The 25,027-nt window shown below is 32.0% G+C and overlaps 2 protein-coding genes and 1 non-coding gene across 4 annotated transcripts; all 3 read left to right on the top strand.

Annotated features, from left to right (window-relative positions):
- The first annotated feature begins 12,575 nt into the window (after positions 1 to 12,575).
- Positions 12,576 to 12,690, top strand: LOC130822971 (U5 spliceosomal RNA). The gene has a single exon (XR_009046465.1). It is a non-coding gene; the product is annotated as a U5 spliceosomal RNA (small nuclear RNA).
- A 1,479-nt stretch (positions 12,691 to 14,169) lies between these two features.
- LOC130820420 (uncharacterized) lies at positions 14,170 to 18,348 on the top strand. The gene is made up of 4 exons (XM_057685784.1): positions 14,170 to 15,210; positions 16,015 to 16,224; positions 16,349 to 16,440; positions 17,125 to 18,348. Exons 1-4 carry the CDS (start codon positions 14,422 to 14,424, stop codon positions 17,801 to 17,803), a joined length of 1,770 nt encoding a protein of 589 aa, XP_057541767.1. The 5' UTR covers positions 14,170 to 14,421; the 3' UTR covers positions 17,804 to 18,348.
- A 295-nt stretch (positions 18,349 to 18,643) lies between these two features.
- On the top strand, positions 18,644 to 25,006 carry LOC130820418 (uncharacterized). Of its 2 annotated transcripts, XM_057685781.1 has the most exons (19): positions 18,644 to 18,912; positions 20,181 to 20,218; positions 20,314 to 20,336; positions 20,824 to 20,930; positions 21,045 to 21,096; positions 21,180 to 21,264; positions 22,215 to 22,305; positions 22,683 to 22,727; positions 22,838 to 22,902; positions 23,002 to 23,064; positions 23,222 to 23,277; positions 23,357 to 23,430; positions 23,571 to 23,663; positions 23,757 to 23,858; positions 23,941 to 24,021; positions 24,099 to 24,190; positions 24,282 to 24,297; positions 24,662 to 24,772; positions 24,866 to 25,006. In XM_057685781.1, exons 1-19 carry the CDS (start codon positions 18,805 to 18,807, stop codon positions 24,968 to 24,970), a joined length of 1,407 nt encoding a protein of 468 aa, XP_057541764.1. In that variant the 5' UTR covers positions 18,644 to 18,804; the 3' UTR covers positions 24,971 to 25,006. The 2 variants fall into 2 exon arrangements, with proteins under 2 accessions (XP_057541764.1, XP_057541765.1); XM_057685782.1 differs by lacking the exon at positions 23,002 to 23,064.
- Positions 25,007 to 25,027: the final 21 nt, after the last annotated feature.

The following is a 25,027-nucleotide window of genomic DNA, read 5'->3' as shown; positions in this document are numbered from 1 at the left end:
AATGATCAATTACAACATGACTTATATAACAATATATTTGTTAGGACATTTGTTTCACACCTATTTATTTTTTATGCCTTTAATTTTATGAGCATGTCTTACAACGTTTTTTTCTATTTGTAAAAGTTATTGGCTTTAATACAACAAATTTTACAACTCTATCTTAAAGCCCCTCCAACGATACGTTAGATGTTTAGAAAGGGTGGATAGAGATTGGGAAGGTATTGAGGAAACATTTTATAGTACTCTCTAGAGTTGAATGAAGGGATATTTGTAGTGAAATGATGCTAACTAATGATTTATGTTGAATGATGATGTTAGCCGATGACATTAGCTAATGGTATTTGTTAGGGCATCTATGATACGTATCTATATTTGATGACTTAATTAACTGAAAAATCAAAATAAATATTGCATTCATTTCAATTCAATCAATACTATCAACTATAAATATAACCGAAAAATAATCGATTTAATTCGGAAGGACATTAGCATTGATGCATGAAATGGGCTGGAGATTACGAATCGCGAAAAAAGAAAAGGATTATACACTCTAAATAGGGAAGGATTATTGTTATTTAGAGTGTATAATGGTCATCGGAAATTATAATTAATTAAATCAAATTAATTAATTAAATTAATAATTAATTAAAAATATCCTAAGATTGCAAAAAGTTTTTGTTCTGGTATAAGCACAGGTCGCGGCTTGCGACTTCGCGACTTTATTCACGGCTCGCGAATTGGCCTGGTCGCGGCCCGCGACTTTCGCGCTGGTTTTGCAATGTTCGTTTTATTCGGTTAATATGGTTATATTATCTGAATTATTGGGATGAATTGATTTAATATCGGCATTGATTTGTGAATCGATGTTACGGTTCATGAAGTGACATATTACTTTATGAATGGTTGTATGCTTTTCTATAAATATTGAAGGTATGTGTAAGTTATTTCTTACATGAGATGTACATGGAATATACATGCAATTTCTGATTTTTCTTTTCTTCTCTAGAACTTTACCTGGAGAACTTGCAATCCTCGATTGTAAATTTCCATTTCTTCTTCCACTTAAGTTTTCTCATGTCATTCTAAGTTCCTTGTGCTAGGAATTTAGTTTAATTCTTTGTATCTCAGAACATATTTTCGGTTTATATTGCCAAGCACCGTAGTAGGGAGGAAATGATGTTTAGAATTAATATCAAGTTCATATACAAAATCTTTTTGTTACTATGTTCGATATATGGTGTTCCCAATGTTGAAGTTTACATTTGGTGTATGTAAAGCAAAGATTTGAACTTGCCATATATTTTGTAACCTACAAAATTTATATAACTTTATTTTATATGTTTGATTAATAAAATTAAAGTCACATCTACAACAATATTTATAGTTGATAGTATTGTAGTTGTGATGTTATTTTTAAATTTTTTTTATTAATCTTTGATTCTCTCTTAGGATTTCATTTATAGTCTTCATTACACTTTTCTTAATTAGTTGTTATGACTATTTTATATCTTGAGTTATAAATAATAAAAATTATAAAAATTTAATATTATGAAAATATGTATTAGATGATCTTCTCACTTGAATATATAATATGAACTGAAAATTAGGCGAATTCATTGACTGTGAGCTAAACATAATTCCATGCAATACAAGACATATACTAGCTAGCATTGACAAAATAGATAGCTTTTCACTTCAAACGCACTTTCATTTTATCTAGCTAATGATTTTTGGCCAGTAAAAAACAAAATTTGGGTTGATTCGTTAAAATTCAGGAATACGAAGTAATTCAAGATTCGACCCGCCCTAATTTCTAATTATAAAATCTATTTGATTAAAACCAAGTATAATTACCGGTATATAAAAATTTAAATCTAATTATCAAGATATTTATAAATACTCATAAAACAAAACTAATCCAACATAAAATATTATACTCAAAACTCGTCCAAACAGTCAAATAATCACCTCTACAGCTCAACATGTATATATACTAAACCAACTCGACTAATTTATAGTTATAGGTGTTCAAAACAAATTCGATAACAAATATTTACCCTACTCTAAAACCAAACCCCACTTGACCCGACTTTAAAATGAAAAAATCAATGTGGACATAAAAATCGATTTTGAATCAATTTAAATCACCTAACCAGAAATCAATCTACTAATCCAAATGAACACCACTACGTATAATTAAACAATAAAAAGAGGGATCCAAAGGAAAGACAATAAAAATGAGTGGATTGTTATGCTTATCCACGTAAAATGTAGTACCAACATTATGGGTCAACTACTAATAAATTTTCATAATAATAGTGAGACAAATTAGTACACATATACTGACATTATGTAGTACCAGTAGCATTTTTCATGGGGAGTTTGTGCTATAGTGGACTTCTAATCTATACTTTCTTTGACTTTTGTTTTAATTTGCATCTTTCTTACCTATGAGAAGTGAGAACTAATTAAATGGATTCTACTATTAGCTCATGCCACACTATACAATGCAACTTGAGTGTATGCATAATTTGGAGGGATACAAATTTTTTTAGCATATTTGAAGGTATTAGTTCGTTAATTTTTGTTTCTGACTAAATTTATTTAAAATATAATAGAAGTAAAAGATTTAGAAGAAAAATAATGTTTTTCTTCATGTTGTTCTTATATTTTCTTCTTAAAAAAATAATAGACTTTCTTATTATTCCTTTACCACCCTTCCCTTCATTTTCTTCCTTTCTAAATTCTTATCTAAACATTGTAGTAGTAGGCAAAACTATAAATAATATTAATGCTTAATTAAAGATATAAAAATAGACATTAAATTCTAAGTATTTAAACAAAGTGAACGTTGATAAAGTTGTTGAAATGTTATTTTAACTCAGACAATTATATTGAAGGTGACGTAAAGTTAAATGTAAATAGACGCAGTCAAAATGTGTCTCAATTATTTTAGCAAGATATTGATGATGTTAAGCACAAGATTTACTAGGTTAATTGGCTTAAATAAAGTTGCAACAAAAACATCATGCAAGCGCTAGGTGTGTCATTAATGTTAATATAAGGGAAACTTTTGCCGTTTGAAATCGATTTTAACAAATCAAAACTAATTTTTGTTGAATCAAACTTGAATCCACTACACACAAAAAGGAAGGAAAATTAAACTTTTTCATAGATGATGAGAATTAAATCTTATCACAAGCGTAAGAAAAAGTCTTCAACGACTAATATACTACTTCCTTCAATTCTTTTAAGTTGTTCCATTTAGTTTTTTTTGACACTATTCATCGATCACTCTTAATTGTATTATATTCTTATTCTAAACGTCAAAATATAGTCAAGTGGAATCTTGTTTGATTCGTCTTAATGTAAATTTTATTAATATCAAATTTTTATAATTTTTAATTATGCACAATTAGAAATATTTAGAATTGAATTAAGAATTGGATAGTCTGTCAAAATTAAATGGGACAACTTAAAAGAATTGAAGGGAGTACAAAGTATGAGTAAATCAATTCTTATACATTTATATATGAATTATCGATCTATTATACATATGATATTAATTAGTATGTGTGAAATTGTATTCATACAAAAACTTTCAACTTTATTCTAAAAGTTGTGGTCGTAGGCATATGACTATATGCTCATTCAATAAAACCTACTTAATAGACGGGTGTACAAAGGTAAAAGACACTTCAGTATCTCACATAAGGCAGGGTTTGGATGAGGTTTTTTTTCCTAAAAAATACGGGTAAACCATACCTGCTTCCCTCCTTGAGGGAGTAAACAGGATACACGTAGTTAAGAAACCCCTTAGCTGATACCTGCGTTCAATAGAAATCAAACTCCAAACCTTCTGCTCAATATGCAGATGCTCTATTCATTAAGCCTGAAATAATTTGCCAAGATCGATACGATGCTAAGAACTTATATGAACGATGCAAACAACAAAGAATAAAACAACGTTTGATAATGTAAACTAAGCAAAGAGACACAAAGATTTAAGGAGGTTCACCCAATGATGGCTACGTCCTCCGTCGTGTGTAGTTTCTGTTTTATTATATCAATGGAGTATGAAATACTCTTACAAATAAAGTATTACAATTGTGTAAGAGATTAAACAAAAGGCTATGTGTTTGGCTTAGGGCTTGTGTTTGATTGTCTTGATATGTGAATGAGAGCTCTCTATTTATAGGAGAGATCACACTAAGTAACATTAAGTATATTAAAGCTATGAATAAATGATAATGAAATAACCCCGAGTACTTGAAGAGTCAAAAACAGCATCCTAGGAGTATCAGAGACTTCGCTCGACCACAACAGAGGTTCGCTCGGTTGAGCGGGCTACAGGAAGTTTCTGGTTGCATTCTGTATGCTCGCTCGACCCATCCTGAGCTCGCTCGGTCGAGCGAGCTGGTCGAGCGGCACTACAGAAGGCTTCTGACAGTATTGCTCGACTTGCATAGTAGAGCATCTTGAATTAAACTTTTGCACTTCTTCATTAAGTCCCATAACTCCCATGAATAACTCATACTTCATTACCTCATTAATCCATACTTTTAATCACCATCATAAATCACAATCATCAAGACTCAACTTAATACACCCACATTAACACACTCATGGGATTCCATCTCAAGAGTCATACATAAATGCACTGTAACGGTCCGGTTTAAGTGACCCGGAAATCCATATGAAAATACAAATTCCGGTTCACCCTTTTGAACTCTAGAGAAGACTTTTCTCTAGGACCGTCAACGTTCCGTCGATAAAGAAATATAGATAAACAGAATGCAAGACCAATGTGAAAGGTAATAAGTCAGCGGAAACTCTAACGTACAACTCGAGAGCCTAGAGGCCTCTAAACAAACTAATCGAAATAGCGGAAGCGAAAAGAAAACTATCTCTTTTGTTACATTAATTACAGAGACATAGTCTATTCATAATCTAATATAAAAGAAAATACATAGTCTTGCTTATTACGGGTTCTACGTCGAGATCTCACTCCTGACCCCACCTGCAATCAACCTACTAGTCGTCGTAAGACAACACATAGTAGGTTCCAAAGAAACAAACCAATACACGTCAGAGACATCATACAATTATCAATCAGGTTGAAAACAAGCACATTGTTCTTCCTAGCATGCATAGGCTCTAATACATTATTATTAATTAATCCCAACTTGTAACGTTGCCCGTCCTGTTCGGGTCGTTCAAGTATAAACCATTCATTTTTAGATAATTCCAACTTGTAACGTTGCCCGTCCTGTTCGGGTCGTTCAAGTATAAATTTAAATATTTTTGGAGGAATACACTTGGGAGAGCTAATCCCAAGGCAACCACCGACCTAAGACGTTGCCCGTCCTGTTCGGGTCGCCAAAGGCTAAAGTATGCATACCCCCATGGTGACCGTAATGATCCAAAACTGCCATGGGAACAAATAATTATAATATTCCAAACCAAACTTTAACCCCTTTGGGTAACATAACCAAACGTCAACCCCTTTGGGTGACAAACACACAAATTCTCAATTTCCAATTAATTTCCTTCAAATTATTTGAGATGTCTAATCCTTATGTGATTTACAAGCCTCGATTAGAAATGAAACAACACTACTTGCACAACCACATAAACAGTATGGTCTAAGCGTGTACCTTTAAGCGCTGCAACAACGAAGTTCAAGCACGACAGAAATTTCGCCCTCTTATGAATCGAGGTCCTAAATAACACACACACAAAACGATCACGTATTAGAACGTGTTTACACATTTAATCCACCCCATACGCCAAAATATCACTACGACTAGATAATTTTTAATTGTTTACATCTAATTCCCAAAGGTTCCAAATTCCACATTCTGACCAGAAACTTTAAGGGCCATTTCGAACAGATTAGAAAATTCAAACAAAAAATCCGACTTCGCCATTGCGTTCGGAACGCGTCAATTACCTTGGGTACCAATTTTCGTAATTTCTAACATTCATTTACTATTTTTAATTATTTTAAGCGTTTAACGAGTTTTTAACGCAACGGGTAATTAAAACAACAACGAAAACACACCCGACACTAGGATCGGGGCGCCACCACCGAGGCAGCAGTTGCTGTCCGGAATCCCCTTTTACTTTAATTATTATTTTTTTTTTATTTTATTATTCGAATTATTAAATCCTTTTTAAATCTCATAATCTACACACCAACCGAAACCGAATTTTCATTCTACTAAAATAAAACAAATAAGACCAATTTTCCTATCACACAACCACTTGATATTTCCACACATTTGGCAATACACAAAGTCCATCAACAATCTAAGCCATCATCAAAACATAAGGCTAACAACTTAAGACATACTCATCCTCAAGATCTTCAAGAACATTTAAAATTTCATAACCATGATAAGTAAATTAAATATTTGATCCTCTTAACAAATTTAAATTTTGTAGAGAATCATAAACCATCATTTTTTTTTTTTTATTTTAAATCGAACATATATATATAAGGACAATCCTTTAAACAAATCAAATTTTGTTAAAGGATTTATAAACTCATGGATACTTACATCACTTAATCCACACACTTAAAATTTCATCTAACAAACTAAAATCTTGTTAGAGAAATATAAATCGTAAAATAAATTCAATTTAACATTTGAATAGACTTTATTCTTATAACAAATTTAAACTTTGTTAAAGAATGTAAATCAAGGAAAATTTTGCATAACAGAAATATGATTTAACCCTTTTAACAAATCAATTTTATCAAAGGATTATTAAAGAAAACTTATATAAAATACTCAATCCTCCTAATAAGTCATAGGATATCATCATATTGAAAGAAATATTATATAATCTCATACTAGAATTTCTTATAAATAAAATTTATAAATAACAACTCAACTTACTTACCCTTTGATTTGAAGATTGGATTGAACAAAGTTTTTTTTTTTTCTCTTCTTGAATACCGAAACAAGAGCAAGAAAAGAGGAAAATTTTCTGAATTTTGTTCACCTTGAAAGCTTAGGAAAAGTGAGGAAACTCAAATGATGCTTAAGGATTCATAGGCACTTAAGAGGTGAGCTTAATGTGCCATAATACTCACTTATGAGAGGAGTTACAAACTCCTCCCATTCCTCCTCACAACAACCGGCCACCCCTTCACTCCCCTCTCAATTATTATTTTTTTTTAATTTAATTTAATTAATTAATTAAGTCATTATTATATTATTGTTAAAATAGAAAGAAACGTTACGCGATAGTCTCGTACGCGATAAAACTCGTTACCGTTAAAATTTTAACTCACTTTATTTCTTAAAATTATCTATGTGAAATAATATAATTTAATAATACGTATTTATTTTATTTTATTATATTATTTCTTAAACCCGATAAATTACGGGGTGTTACATGCACACATCAATTGTGCACTCAAGTCACCATTCATAACAAAGCCACAACCACTTTTCGCGTATATATATGGATGTATATATACATTAATTAGACAACCAAAGTTCATTTGACATGAAAAAGACCGAACATGCATATATATGTAGTGTCATTTTCACGTATAAACTGCATGTCAATTGTACATGTTAGTACACAAAATAATAAAGTCATTTTTAGAACTTAAATGGCTCCAAGTCAATGTCGATATTCATATTCTCATGAATTATTTATTGTTTTGCATGAATTATTGAATATATTATTGCATGTTAGATGTTAATTTTAAAACAACTAAAAATAGAATCGGATTTTAATTCAGTTGAAATACATACCATTTTTTTAAATATAAAATTAGGTTCAATTCTCACATAACTCTTTATTTTCTTCGGCCTACCTATAATCCAAAAGAAAAAACAATGAAAATTATTAAAGTTTAAGTTATATATAATATAACTAAATGTGAATATGTGAGTAATAACCTAAGAAAAATGCCTCTTGATAATGCAATAATCTACAATAACTCAAGATTTAAGAAAATGATTAAATTAATTATATGGATATGATTAAAAAAAGATAAAATGATAGAAGATTTATAGATAAAAATTAAGGAAAATAGTGAAAACATAACTCAAAGTATAAATACTTTTAAAAAAGAAAAATTAGATCAAAAAAAAATATTAGCAAACTCATAAGAACCAAGCTAAGGGAATAAGGGTAGGTTTTGCTAATCGGGTTCAATTTTAGATTTACACAAAATACAAGTAGAGCTTTTGATGGTAGGAAAAAGGTTGACTTAGCTTCTCTTGACCTGTTAAGTTCAGAAATCCGAATGTATAAGCTAATGTATATGTCCTAATAATTCGTTACATAATCACTCCGACCTACACTCGTATAGACATACTCACGGGGCATCCGTGGACTCGGACCCACTAACCTGGAGTAATGAGCATTGACTTGCATACATACTTGATGAGGTACGATTCACCCTTATCCCAAAATTTTACAATAGTATAAGGATTACCCACCAAATATTATATGTACTAACTCACTATTTTAATGATGTGTAATTTTTTTTGTATGTAAAGTATTTTCAACAAATTTGTCAATTTACTTATATTTCATTATGTTGTGGGTCGATCCGTCGACCAAGACATTCCAATAGACAAGTTAAACAAGTAACAAAAACTCCGTAAACCTCAAAAGTCAGTCCAATAAAAAGACATCTAACTGAACTTATGATACCCGATATCCAGCCCATAAAACTGAACTCTGCGAGCCTGAAAACTCAGCTTAGAAGCAAGGAAAGGCATACAATAAAGAACAAAAAATGGTGACTATGAGTTGTTTGGCAAATTACTATTCCCTTTAATTCACAGAAAATGGAATATGTGGCTTTTCCCGTCATCTAATGTACTTATTTATGCTTAATATCTCTTATTATACATTATAAAATATTATAAAAAGGTTATATTAATAATCTTTGCATTGAGATTAATCAAATAAAATTTCATTGGACTATGTTTTAATTTATAGATTAAAAATAAAATATGAATTAAGAGTTATAAGTAAATAATTACTACAAAAAAAAAAGACAACTTACCGACTACCCAAAACAGTCGGAAATTAGTCGGTATAGAGCTATACCAACTGATTTCCGACTATTTTGGGTTAGTCGGTTCAAAATGGTTGGAAATTCGTTTTAGTAGGAATACAGTCGAAATTTCCGACTAACTTTGGATAGTCGAAAAGTTAGTCGAAAATTTCGATTATCATCTTAGTCGGAAATTAGTAGGAAATTTCCGACTAATTTCCTACTAATAAATAGTCAGAAAACACTATTTCAGAATTTACCTTAAAATGACAAGAAAAAAAATTTTAAAAAATTTTTCGACCAAATTCCTATGAAATTCCGACCACCTAGTTGGTTGAAAAAAAATTACTTAAAGGAAAGTGCCACATCATGCCTACTTTGCGCCCACCTGGCACCCATGTCATGCCCACCTAGCACCCACGTCACGCCCATGTGGCATCAATATCACACCTCAACAATTAGCACAATTACCTCCCACACCAATGCTTGGAGAGGTTAGACCACTAGGCCATCTGTTAATTTGTGATACTGTAAACAATGTTATTATACTTATAATATAACATTTCTACTAGTATTTTATTATTATTATTATAATATTAGTTGTATTAGTATATCATTAGTATAAACCCGTTTTAGTGTATTATTAATATAATATTAATTGTATTAGAATAATATTACTTGTAATAATATTAATATATTATTAATTGTATTAGTATATAACTAGTTGTATTAGTGTATTGTTAGTTTATTAGTATATAATTAGTCGTATTAATGTATTATTAGTCGTATTAACACTATTAATATATTACTAGTCGTATTAGTATACTATTAGTCGTATTAGTGTAGTATTAGTTGTATTAGTGTATTAGTAGTAGTATTAGTGTAGTATTAGTAATATTATTAGTTGTATTAGTCGATTATTAGTTGTATTAATATATTATTACTCGTATTAGTTTTATTAGTGTATTAGAGCATTATTAGTACTTTATCAATTATTTAGTCGTATTAGTCGTATTAGTGTAGTATTAGTCGTATTAGAGTTTAATTAGTTGTATTAGTGTATTGTTAGTATTATTATTAGTTGTATTAATATATTATAACTCGTATGAATTGTATTAGTGTATTATTATTATATTATTAGTTGTATAAGTATATTACTACTCGTATTAGTGCATTAGTTGTATAAGTTTATTACTACTCGTATGAGTGGTATTAATGTAGTATTAGTTGTATTAGTGTTTAATTAGTTGTATTAGTGTATTGTTAGTATTATTATTAGTTGAATTAGTATATTATTAGTTGTATTAATATATTATAACTCGTATTAATTGTATTAGTGTATTATTATTATATTATTAGTTGTATAAGTATATTACTGCTTGTATTAGTGCATTATTAGTACTTTAGTATAGTTATTTGGTTGTATTAGTTATTATTAGTCGAATTAGTGTATCACTAGTATAATATTAGTTGTATTACTATATAATTAATATAAATTTAGTTGTATTAGTATATTGTTAGTTCATTTGTATATTATTACTTGTAATAGTGTATTATTAGTTGTATTAGCATATAATAAATAGTCATATTAGTATATTATTACTCGTATTAGTCCATTATTATTATTATTATTATTATTATTATTAATTAGTTGAACAAAATTACTAAAAGTAAGCTAAATAAAATTATAATTAGTTGAACAAAATTAGTTGCAAAATTATGAGAAACTAATTACAATAATGGTCGGTAAAATTGTAAGATTATATAATAGATTATAATTGTAAGATTATATAGTATAGATTAATTCAATAGTGGGCCCCAACCAAATTGTGTTTGTGGCTAGTATTAGTTGATTCTTATAAGGATAACCCACCAAATGGAAATTAGTTTCATTTGGAAAATTTTACCGACTAATTTCTGACGAGTTTTAGTCGGAAAAAGGTCGGTAATTTTTCCGACTAAAAACTGATTCAGTAGCAATTTAGTCGGAAATTCCGACTAACGCCTGTCAGTCGGAAAGTCAGTCGGTAATTTTCGACTGTTTGGGGTTAGTCGGTGGTAGAGCTGTTTAAAAAAACCCGACCCGAAAATCCGACCCGGAATCGAAAATTATCCGACCTGAAAAAATGTAAGTTTTTTAGGTTTACCGAACCGCAATTACCCGAACCGATACTTCACTCGAACCGTTTGATAACCGAAAAGGGCAAAATCGAACTCGAACTGCAACCGAATTTTATAACCGACATATAAACCTTAACCGATGTTACCCAAACTGAACAGTGATCGACCCGAGTCAAATCCGACCCGAATTATGCACGTAACCGAATGTAACCTGACTAAAACAGATTAAGATTGAACTGTTTTTAACCCGAACTGATACAAACCCGATCGATTATTAATCGAACTGTTTTTAACTCGAACTGATACAAACCCGAACCGATTGTAAATCGAACTGTTATAAATCCGAATCAAATTTTCACCTAATTTTAGCAAATTAAGACCAATTTCAGTTTTCTAATAATACGGAAAAAGGAAGAACACAAGTTCTATACAGAAGAGATTGCATACAGAATATATATATATATATATATATATATATATATATATATATATATATATATATATATATGTATATATATATATATATATATATGTATATATATATATGTATATATATATATATGTATATATATATATATATATGTATATATATATATATGTATATATATATATATATGTATATATATATATATGTATATATATATATATATATATATATATATATATATATATATATATATATATATATATATATATATATATATATATATATATATATATATATATATATATATATATATACATATATATATATATATATATATACATATATATATATATACATATATATATATATACATATATATATATATATATATACATATATATATATATATACATATATATATATATATATATATATACATATATATATATATATACATATATATATATATATACATATATATATATATATATATATATATATATATATATATATATATATATATATAAACTAATTGAAATAAATTGATCTGCCTATTAGGGCTGGCAAAAGCTGACCCGACCTGCTAACCTGATCTGAAACCGACTCGAAATTAGCGGGTTTGGGTTTAGATTTTTGACCCAATTAATTAAATGGGTCAACCCGACCTGATCTGTTTATTAAATAGGTTAGGTTCAGGTTGAATATTTAAACCCGAAAAAAACCTGTTTAACCCATTTATTAAATTTAAGACGGATCACATTTGCCAAATACTTCGTAAAACTAAGATAATACCAATTACCATGTATTGAGGGATTTGTCAGCTGAAGATGAATTTCAATAAGAAAGGAAGTTGTCCCACATCGGCTAAGGGATTTGTCAGCTGAAGATGACTTTCAATAACAAAGGAAGTTGTCCCACATCGGCTATGAAAGATACTAATAAAAGAAAAATCCTTTAAATCACTTCCACAGATCTCATACCAACTTACGCAGCCACGCCGTGAGCACAAAGCGAACTATTCTTTCGCCTTTTACTAAAGAATACCGTGTGCTCGCTGCATTAAGTGGCATACGTTTATTTTTGGAGGAAGCCTTTAATAAAGGTTAAATGGGTCAAATGACCTGAAATGTATGAATTTAATGACCTAAAAAAAAAGTAGGTTAAATGGGTCATTAGCAGGTTGATCCGATCTGCTACAGATTAGGTCGGGGTTTTAATTTTTGACCCAGCATTAATTAAATGGGTCATGTTCAGGTTAAGGGTTTATTGATCCATTTATATATGATCCGAACCTGAAAATAACCCAACCCGACCTGTTTGACACCCCTATCTGCTATATCTGATAAAACAATCGGTTATTATTTTTTGTAAGTAAATGAGCATACATCAATTAAAAACCTGACTATTAACTTATTTCGATATTGACCCGATCAATAGTTATCCGTAACCGATAACTACTCGAAAAATAAAGCTCGAACCCGATCTATACCCGAAAAAACCGAACCAATTAGTAATCGATGACAACCCGAGACCGATTGACACTCGACACGAACTTCAACCGACACCGAACTGATGTTAACCCGATAGCTTGAATAACCGATCTCTAACCGAACCGTGACTAACCGACTCGACCCGAGTGTGACCCGTTGTAACACACAGCCGAAAAATAACCGATCCGAAATGCAACCGAACCGAATAACACCCGTCCGAAACCGACCCGATCAACCGAATGAACACCTCTAGTCGGTGGGTTTTAGTCGGAAAGTTGTATTTTTTTTGTAGTGTGTATAAAAGTAAATGTCCCTTTTTCAGTGAATCGGAGGGAGTATTTTTTTTCATTTTGGTTGACTTTTGAATTTTATTTTAAATAAATAATGGAATATATATCGAGAATACAACTGCTAACTTAAACTTTTAGTTAAGTGGTGCTTTGACATGATATCAAAGTTAACGTGACAATAGATTATGGGTTCGAACTACATCATCACTCATTGTTTCAATGGATATTAAGCACCATGTATGATAGAGTATATAATATATCGTAAGGCATTAACTATCGGCTTAAACTTTTAGTTGAGTTAGTTCTCTGACGATTTTATTGGTTGGTCGAACAACCAGTAAAGTATTTGCATTGGTAAATAACTTTGCTGACATTTACGCCAAAACATAAAGCTACTAAATATAAAATTTAAAAATTATATTATAATAAAGTGACCAAGCAGATTTACCCAATGATAATTTATTTGTAACATTTGTCTCCCCGTTAAACGAGCATGCTTAGTTTAACTATATTTCAAACTTTTTTAAAATGTTGTCCCAATCCATCTATTTTCAAGTTGAGTGGATCGATCAGCAACCAAACCGTAAACAATTCTAAACCCAAGCAAAGTACAAATAAATAACGACTCTTGAAAGAGAACGTCTGAACTGAAATAACTAAATACTTGAAGAGGATCCATTTTAATTACTCAAATACAATCATGACCCGAATCTCGCTCACGGCCAAACGTACGAGTATATGACCGTTGCCACAACGTTCCATTTTTTTTTAAAAAAATCCTCACTCTTTTTCCCGTCTCTCTTTACCTATCCTTACCGTTATTCACCGGCTACTTCATTTCCCCAACAAATTATCCCCTTTTTTCTTCTTCCAATTTCTCCATCAAACATTGCAAGAATCAAAAACCCATTGAAGAATTTACCACTTTCAAACTTTTCCTAAAAACAATCTTTAACATTAATTTCTGTATTTCTTGATCTGATTTTTCAAATTTAGCACTCTAAATTTGGAAATAACCCTAAATCTGATCAATTCTTTCTATTCTTGGTATAAAAGATGGCAACTTTAGCACCTGGGGTTCTAGTAAAACTTCTTGATGGAATGAAAAAAGGGGTAAAACCCACTGGAGAACACAGGAGTTCACTTCTTCAAGTAACTGACATAGTCCCTGCTGAGCTTGATGAAAAAAATCTATGGCCTAAACATGGATTTTACATCAAAGTTTCAGATTCTTCTCACTCAATTTATGTTAGTCTTCCTTATGAACAAGATGATCTTGTTTTAAGCAATAAAATGCAACTTGGGCAGTTCATTTATGTTGATAAATTGGAGCCTGGATCACCTGTTCCAATTGCAAAAGGCACTAAACCCATACCCGGTAGACACCCTTTTATGGGTACTCCAGAACCATTAATGGGTTTAAGAGGAAAGAAAGAAAAGATTGATCAAAAGGTTTTAAATGGAACTCCTAGAAGAGGGTCTTGGGAATTGAATCAAAGTACTGAAATTAATGGGATAATTAGTTCTCCTACAGTAAAATTAAAGCCTGTTCCTTTAGATTTTGATCAATGTACACCATTAAAAGAAAAGGGTAGCTCAGTAAAGTTTCTTCCTCCTTCAATGTCTCCAATGGTGAGATCAGTTAAGGGTGTAAAAGATAATGGAAATTCAGCAATTAGGGCTTCTGTTGGTGGTTCTTTGTTGTTTTCAAGGGTGGAAAATAAGGGTGAAAGTCCTGGATTGGTTAGGAAAAGTTGTGTAACTCCTACAATGTTGAAGTTTCCAAGGAGTAAAAGTGTTTCTGAAAGAGGACCTAGAGTTATTACCACTCCTTTAAATGCATCTGTAGGTAACATTGCTTTTTCTAGTTTGATTTGGAATTTCATGTCTTTTTTTTTTTTTTTGCGGATTTTATGTTTAGTTCTATTAGATTGCTTAATTTTGGTGCTTTAATTTTTGGGTATGTTTTAAGAATGCTTATACTTTGATTTTAAATGATGGGTTTAACTTAATTTTGATTGATATAACATTTGGGTTGAGTTTATGAATGGCCTTAGCTTAGTTATGATGTTGTAATGTTGTGTAAGTTTTGGATTATAATGGACTATTTTAGAATCGGCTCATCAAATTACGTCCATTTCTTTTCTATGTGAAGTTGCAATGACCTATCAAAGGTCAATCGGAAACGAGAATCTCAAAAAAAAATATCGAAAAATTGCGTACATCTAACCTGCTAATTATATAACACTGTGTGGTTAATATTTACTTGTATCGCTCACTTGCTTACTTTGTGATGCTATAGTTCAATTTGTTTTTGGAATAAATTTTGATGCTTTGATGCTCGTGTAAGAATTAGGATTTAGTCTTCTAGGTTAGAATATATAACATATAAGTTTTTGGTGTTTTTTGACATGGTATTAGAGCCAGCGTGACAAAGGCTCTAGTGTGAGGAAGCGTGTTTGATAACATATCTTGAGGTCTCCAGCATCATTAAGTTTGTTTTTGGTTGAGTTTGATTGTCAAGTAGAAAAAAGAGGGTCCTTTTACTGGAATTTATGTGTGCATTTACATTTGATATAATTATGTAATAATTCTGCTCATAAATGTGCAATTTAGAGATAAAATGGCTCTAAATTTCTTATTATACAGGACAAGAAAAGTGCAACACCTCCTCCAAGTCTAAAAAGAGATCGGGGTTGTGTGAATTTAGCAGCAAATGTGCAGAATTCAGCAAATTCAAAGGCAACTCCACAACAACTACAACAATCACAGTCCAGTAATCCAACTTTCAATTCCAGTTGTAATAATAGCACAAGTCTATCAGTAAATTTACCAGGGAGACTAGCTATGCTAGGAAAAGTAAGTTGTTTATTACTCACCCCTCTATCACTTTGAATTTGCTGCATTACGCAAATTAAATTGAACTGATTAAGATGAAAAATGTGTTCATTTTGGTAACTTTTAGTGTTTCTTTACATATCAGGAAGCTGTCCAACAGAGAGAAAAAGCTCAAAAGATTGCTTATCAAGCCTTGAGACAATCTACGGCCACAGACAATGTTGTTCGTTGCCTAAAGTAAGAATCACATTAGATTATACTATACGATAATACGATCCGATCCAAAAATTTAGGTCACGTATACGATCCGATCCAAAAATTTAGGTCAGATAGCCGGTTTTAACAATGTTTAACGATAATGTAGATTATAATCATTTTGTGTCCTTTTCAAGGGCGGATCTACATGTTGACGAAGGTTAGTTACGGCACACCCCAAAATCAGTGAAATTCTATAAGTTGTGTGACGCAGTAATTATACTCCTTAAATTTACGTCTACATCATAATATCCGTCAATTTTGTTGATATAGATTATAATATCCGTCAATTTTGTTGTCAACATAACAAAATTGCTCAATAATTTAAAATTTTGTCAATTTCAGACCCTTAAGATCCTTTCAGATGTTGATATAGAATTTTTCGGCACACCTAGTGACTCCTCGCTTTGCCTATGGTCCCCTTTTATACTACTAATTTCGGATAATAGTAGTTTTTCTTGCGACTCTTTCTTAAATCAAGGGTTTCACTAGTCGCAACCTCCTTGTCTTCGTAGATAAGAGTGGTTAGCCATTTTTCATCCCTTCTCTAACCTTGATCATAGCATATATGAGAGGGATATACTATGTATGATGATGATGTCGAGTAGTTTTTCTTGAACTTGTAATGTGAATAAACCAAAACTAATTCAAAAGCTTGTTTTGCAGGATGTTTGCAAACTTGAGCAAATCAGCAAAGGCAGATGCACCAGCAACTTGTTTTGATCAGTTCTTAGACTTCCAGAACCAAATCACACAAGCACTTACTGATATGGTATCCATTCAAGCAGCAACTTCTACCACTGAAACAAAATCAGACCCAAAAGAAGACAATCCAATCTTACACGAAATATCCCATAATTCGATTGATCGATCCCACGAAAATAACGAACCAAGTAGCACATCTAAGAGAAGATTAGCCTTGTACAAGTCTATAGCATCATTTCCTGAAAAAATGAATGAAATTCAGAAATCAAGTAATACTACTGGAAGGGTCTTAAGGTCACATACTAAGACATTTAAAAGAGAAAGTACTAATAATGTCGAAAACGATGAAAATAAGAACCCGGGCTTTGATGCAGGGTGCTTAAGTAGTATGATCAAGTTGTGTAAACAGATTGAAGGGGAAGCTGGGAATTGGTTTATGGAGTTCATAGAGAAGGCATTGGAAATGGGGTTGAAGAAATCAAAAGGCAAAGAGGATGCTGATGTTAGGAAAGTATCTCAAGCACTTATACTTAAGGTTATTAATTGGATTGAGGTTGAGCAAAATTCTAACAAGAGGGAAGTTCATCCAAAGGCTTCTCAAATTGCAAGGAAATTGAGAATTAAGGCTAAGAACCCTTGAATTGGTGAAGTGTTTTTTGGCTGAAATCTCCTATGATCAGGGTCTGTTGTCTTCCATCACTTTTCAGACCCTAAGCACGTTTTCATGATCAGGATATACTTGGTATGATGATGACGATGAATCGTTGAATTGGTGGAGTTAAAATATGTTCTCATGATCACACCATGTAATTCAATATATTGTTATTGCGAATATAATCATGATTCTTTGATTTTTTTTATGTCATTTCATTAGTAGGGTTAGTATATATAAGTGGCTTATGTGATGAATTTAAGAAGAGTCCTTAGTGTGTGTTTGTAATATGTACAAGATCTATGTGGGCAAGTATTAGTAACTTGGGTTCCAAATGATTATCTATCATCTAAGTTTTAGTTAGCATTGAGCTCTTCTTATGTATACTAGGGGCATTGAGCTTTTTGGCAATAATTAATTAAAGCATGTATGAGTATGGAAGACTAATAATGTCATAATTCTTGACAACTTATTAATATTGTTTTTGTTATACAGAGAGTAACATGCTAAGATAAGACAATAATGTAGACGGGATTTAATCTCTCCTATAAATAATAATTAAATTTTTTTTCAATTTAAATACTTATTTCTATTATTAACTTATTTTAACTTTAATTTTTTATACTAAACATTTAAATATTTTATATTGTGAGACAAAGAGAATATTAAATAATCTTTTCATATAGTCATTCAAAAGCATCAATAATTGTTTAAAAAAAAACATTCAATAATCGAATTGAAAAGTATTTTCCATTAAATTAATTAAGTCCTGCAATGGACGCAAAACATACCCTCGTGTTGTCACTTATCACCCACACATATAAATAATACAGGAGTCCATCAAATTTCCATTCATTTTCTCTCTGTTTCATTTCATTTCTGCGGTTCCCTCAACCTTCCTTTTCCTGCTCCAATTTTCTTGCACGCTTTCTCCTCTCTCTCTCTCTCTCTCTCTCTCTCCTCTTTGTTTCTTTCTGTCAGACGAACCAATGGGAGAAGTAGTTCCAAAGTCGATGATTACACACAATTACTCAGATTCTCGAGTTTCAACTAAGAATATCAAAGATAATGTACACGGATTCATACATGTCGATTCGGTAAATTTGAACTTCATTCCTTACTCCTGCTAGTTATTCCTTTTTGTCTCATTGATTTTTTTGATTGTTTCTAGAAGTTTTTTTTCCTGATTTTCAACAAATTTGTTTTGATGACTGTCGCTTCACTTTTATCGATTTTGTGCGCAGAAAGTGTGCTTATAATGTGGAAATTGTGTTGTTCTTGCTGTATTTCTCAAATTTTTACATAATTTTTTCCTCTTCAAGTAATTGATGTTGCACGAAGAAACTTCTTTTTGGCTGATTTTGAAATAATTGTGCGTTGATGACTGTCGCTTCACTTCCGACGAATTTATGCGTAGATATTGCGAATATGATGTGGAAATTTCTTGTTCATGTTGTATTTCTTAATGTTATTGATTTTTCTTTCTCAATTTTGTGGTCGCTTTTTTATCGGTTGCAAATGTTTTTGTGAATCGGAGGTTTAACTTTTTTTTTGGTGAAATAACCGTCCAATAAAATTGAAGTAGACTTGAAGAGAGTCTGGAATTGATTACAAATAGAATTGAATGACTGAATGTGGAAGTTACGAGAAATTTGCGACGCTGTAAATTCCTTAATTTTCGTTTTATTTGCGGTAAACATGTTTTATTCGTCGTTATACGTACGAGTTAATTTTCATTTTTCATAATAAGAATTTGTTGAATTTATAGAGCATAAATCATTAACGCTTTATTTTTTTCACGTTTTTTATGATGTGTTGAATCACAAATCAGGAAAGTCAAAGTTGCTAGGAGTAATAGATACCCCTCCATAGATCATTTGGAATAGCACATTTAAGTATTTTTTGGTTTATAATAAAGCAAAAGATTTCATATGTGTTGATACATGAAAGGATCCATGAAATGTGAGGAGTGTGAGTTCACTTCGAGTAAAGAATGTGCAACCAATTTAATGGGATGGGCAAAATAGGAAAATGTTCCAAGACAGGGAGTACTAGTTTATATCTCAATATTGAGTTAATTTGGCAAGACTGGCGCAGACCCGCAGTTAGACTATTTACGCGCTTGAATTTTGATTTACAAATAAAGTCTAATATATGTTAGAGTTTCTCATACCATTTTGATCATTATTATTGAGGACTTATTTTTTACTGCTATGCTTTGCATTTCTGGCGATTTGGTGCGCAGTTACTCTATTTGTAACGAAACTGAAGTTCAGAATTAATTAGCCTTTTCTCATAGAGTGATTTTATGTGTAATTTTTAATTAACGTCAAACGAATGTGAGAATCTCATTGCTGATTTGCAGCTCGCACTGGAGTTCATTGATACCAAGGAGTTCCAAAGGCTAGTCATCCACATTGCTGGTCATTTCTCCCATTTTATTGGCTTTCTACTTTTTATTTGACTAATTTTTTTTTCTTAAATCTTTATTCTTGCAGGCTACGTGATCTAAAGCAGCTTGGTGAGTTTCACTTTGAAGGACAGCTACAAGCTGCTGTCTGTGTAACTTAGTCATACGTATTCTTTTTTTTTTTCTCTTTGTTTTCTTCTTTCGATTTTGACTTGTGTTTAAGGGGTTTTAGTTCTACTTGTTGTAATGATTACTTGCTACAATTTACATCCTTCCTTTTCTTATGATGTGTTAGAGCGTTCTCTGTTGAATTGTTTGGCAATATATGGCACATGCTGACATTTGTTATCATATTCAGTCATTTCCTACTTCCATTAATGATTGAACTTTCAAAGTTTATCTTTTTATTTTCTAGTAATTAGACTTGCCGGGATGGTTATAACATTGCATTAGTCAAATGGACACTATCTACACAATCTTGATTATTAAGACCGAGTTTGTCTATCTATCGCTTAGTGCTTTCTTGTTCAATGCCTTTAAAATGCTATATGTATATGAATCAAACTCCTTATAAGTTAAATGGCGTGTATTCTTTCAGGGGTCACACACCTGGTTTACCCTGGGGCCGTGCACTCTCGGTTTGAGCATTCACTCGGAGTGTATCATCTTGCTGAGGAAACGGTGAATGAAATCAGGAAATACCAAGTATGATCACAGCTTTTTTTTTTTTGTTTGTTTTTTTTGAAATCCTAGCTTAGATTTGTACCTCTTGCTGATATTTTGCGTCAGAATGAAGTATAGTGGCATGTTGTTGTGCAGGGTTTGGAGCTTGACATAGAAAAGTTTGATGTAAATACAGTCAAACTTGCTGGTAAGATTTATATTTCTATACAATTATTCATCTGCCTTCATGTAATCACCAAATCTCTAATCATAGATTTCTATGTTTCACAGGACTACTACATGATGTTGGTCATGGTCCATTCAGTCACATGTTTGAGAGTGGGTTTCTTCCCAAGGTTCTAAACGGTGCTAAATGGTATTCCTTTGACTAATAATTTTGCTAGAACTCCTTGAGTTGGAATGATCTTGATTTTAGCGTTACAAGTTACTTCCCCTATCCCAAAGGGTTTTTCAGCATTTTTTTCTTAGTAAGTCGCATAGGTTTTGCTACATTTTTATGTTTGGTCATGAATAGGCCTGCGCAACGGGCCGGATAAGGTAGGGTCGGGCTCTAAAAGAAACGGGCCGGATCAGGTCGGGCCTTATGAAATAGGAAACGGGCTTTAAACGAGTTGGTCCCATCAAGTCCAATCCGGCCTAGCCCGGCCATTCAATCTACATACGTTCTTTTTCTTGGCTTCAATTACGTGGCGTAAACTTATTTTTGTCATCAATTACATGGGTCAAGTTGGAGCACAATATTAAAAACTTAAAAGCAATTGTTGTCGGTTAATCAAAATGCAAATGTATAATGTTCTTCGTTTACAATCTATCTTCATATCACCGCGTACATGAGTCTTGAACATTTTGCTGTACTATCAGCAAGAGTTTATGAAGCCCTGCGAAAGAACATCTGCTTATTAAACGAATATAGGTATTTTTTGTAGAGCCTATTTTAAATTTACAAAGGCCCTTTTTAAGCCCTTTTACAATCCGTTTCGTTTTGATAATAATAGAGCCCATTTACAGCTCGGTCCATTTATAGCCCGGCCCGTACACAACCCTTCTAAAAACGGGTCGGATAAGGGCCGATGGGGGCCTGGCTAGTGGAACACCCCTAGTCATGACTCAGTATTTTTTTATTCTAATGCACACATTTAACTAAGTTTTTCCTCTCATTCACACAATTCACCCACTTCCCCATAAATAACACCTTTTTACTCTTTTTCTTCTTTCTTTAGTTTGCTCAAGATTCATACTTGTATTAAAGTCATGAGACATAGGGAGTACCTTTTAAAGAAAAGTTTTTGTATTGAATGATTATAGGTCTCATGAGGATATGTCTGAACAAATGGTTGATCACATAGTTGCTGAGAACTACATAGATATGGATGAAGATATGTTAAAAAGAGTGAAGGTAGAGTGCTCAACAAGCTTGTTCTTTCTGTTCACTTTTATAGTTTTCTTGAGAAGTGGCAACTGTGAAAGTCAATTGTGATTGTCATTGTGCAGACGCAGTACTATTTTTGTAGCTAAATTTATTTTTTTTAAATTCTACCCCCTAATAAAATTGGATTTGGTTTGCTGGTGACTTCTTCATTTTAGCTGGCATAGTTTGTCAAAAGAGACCTTTGCGTAAAATTGTCCTCATCTGTTGCTTCAATTCTGAACGTGTATTTTGGTCCCAAGACCATTTTTATTTAACTACAATGGAAGAATTGCCGTGTCTTACTCCTATAATCTAATTTCTTTAAGCAGATTCTAATTCTTTTTTGTCAATACATCCTTTGATAGGATATGATCGTTTCCAGCACAGCACGCGGCTCAGCAAATGTAAAGGTATTTGATGGCTTTGCAGTTACATGATCTTTTTAATGTATGTACTAAGAGTTGGACATCCTTTTTTTAACAAATATACTTGTGTGTCTCCATATGCATTATGACTGCAGAATGTTGAGAAGAGGTTCCTATATGATGTTGTTGCTAATGGACGCAATGGCATTGATGTTGATAAGTAAGCTTATTTCTTACACACTTCTGCGTCTGTGTTTGGTGTTAGTGCTCTGCTTGCTTTTTGGCTAATAGAATATCCCCTTATGCTATTCACGTTCAGATTTGACTATATTGTTCGTGATTCTCGGGCTTGTGGTCTTAGTTGTAGTTTTCAGTTTGAGAGGTATCATATGCCATTTTCTACATTTGTTGGCTCTTCAAAAATCATGTTGTACATATCATACTGTTGCTAATTTTGTCCTCTTTAGTTCATTTTACATGTGATAGCTTTTTTTTGCTAATTTAATCATGAGGCATAGATGTTCACCTGCTGCTTTCAGGTTACTGCAGACAATGCGAGTCATGGATAATGAAATTTGTTACCGAGCCAAGGAATGTCAGTACTATCACTTAATAGACTTCTAATGAACAGTCATTATTAATATTTTAAATTTCACGTTTCTTAATTATGCTAGATCTTACTGTACACAAGTTGTTCGTGACCCGTGCTGATCTGCATCGAACTGTCTATACACATGCAAAAGTGAAGGTGTGTTTATTACTGAGATATTGTCTATGTTTTGGAATTATGTTTTTGGTGATTGATGACATAAAATGTTTCACCTCCTAGAAATTTGCTGATGCAAAGGAAATAGCTGTATGGTTTATGAAAGTGTCCAATTTCTACAGGCAATTGAGCTCATGGTCGTAGATGCATTGTTGAAAGCAAATGACCATCTGCAAATTATTTCTAAGGTTATGGATCCTGCTGAATTTTGGAAGGTATTATAACTTTGGGTTTAATCCTTTTATTCCTTCCATGTTGCCGATGTAATCCTATTGCTCTAATGTTGTATTCTAATTCTGAAATTATAGTTGGATGACACAATCATTAAAAGAATTGAAATTAGTAACGGTCCAGAGCTCAAAGAAGCCAGAGATTTGATTTTAAAGATAAGGAGGAGAGAATTGTATCAGGTTTCTATACAGTACCTTTTATGTCTATTTAATTTTATAGTCTGAAAACCTGTATGTTACCTCTGGTTTTTATGTCTCATAGTATTGCAATGAGTTTATTGTTCCGAAAGACCAGCTTGAGCACTTTAAGGAAATTACTCCGGAAGATATCGTTTGTTCACAGGTACAAGGACATATATTTTAAGCTATGACAATTCATGTTTGTTTAGTGATTTTTTTCTCTAAAATCTTTTTGTGTAGGTGAATGGTGGGGAGATCCTGAAAGAAGAGGATATAGCTGTGACCAATGTCAAGATTGATCTGACCAAGGGAAAGAATAACCCACTTCAAAGGTATGAAAGTTAGTCTATGAATGGGTCGATTTTTGATCATTTAAGCGATATTCCTCATTCATACTGACAATTTCCCCCTGCTTGTTTCCAGCATCAAATTCTTTCAGGTATGAATTACTTGTGTGCTTTTACCTGGATTGATTTCCTCAATGTTTGTTTGGGTGCAAGTGAAAGTCTTGTTCCATGAATTTTACTTTATAGTAACTAGTGATCACTGTGTTACTTGGGATTCTATTTTACCTCCAATACCCGAGTCCGAGTCAGATCCTTGACACTTGAATATGGGTTGGACACTTGGATCACTTTGGATTACAACAGATCTTTTCATCAATTCTGAGTTTAAAACTTGCACACGTAACCGTGTTCGAGTAACAAAAGTGATATCACATCCATCAGGATTCCAGGATAAATTATTATGTGTCCAGTGTTCATGAATAAAGTGTCATTGAACATTTTTTTGTGTTGTTTCAGGACTATGATACTAATGAGACCTTCAGCATTGAAGATGATAGGATCAGTCAGCTACTGCCTTCATGTAATCTGGACAGGATAGTGAGGGTGTACTCTAAGAAGCCGGAGCTGGTACTAAAAAACTATGACTATGCTACAATTTTATATCGAAATATGTTCCTTGTCAATCTGCAATTAAAAAATTAAAATAAACACATTATGCAGGTGGCTAGAGTATCCGATGCATTTGAGAACTTTCAGCAGAAGATTTACGGGAGAAAAACTCAAGTGCATGCAACTCCAGAGAAGAAGAGGAAGCGGATGCTCTGAAATCTGCAAGCTTTTAGTTCCCCAAGTGTACATAACTGAAGATCCAAGACATATCCT

Source organism: Amaranthus tricolor, chromosome 8, assembly GCF_026212465.1.
Source record: "Amaranthus tricolor cultivar Red isolate AtriRed21 chromosome 8, ASM2621246v1, whole genome shotgun sequence".
Taxonomy (NCBI): domain Eukaryota; kingdom Viridiplantae; phylum Streptophyta; class Magnoliopsida; order Caryophyllales; family Amaranthaceae; genus Amaranthus; species Amaranthus tricolor.
Note: the sequence above shows the minus strand (reverse complement) of the source record. Positions and strands in the feature narration are given on the sequence as shown.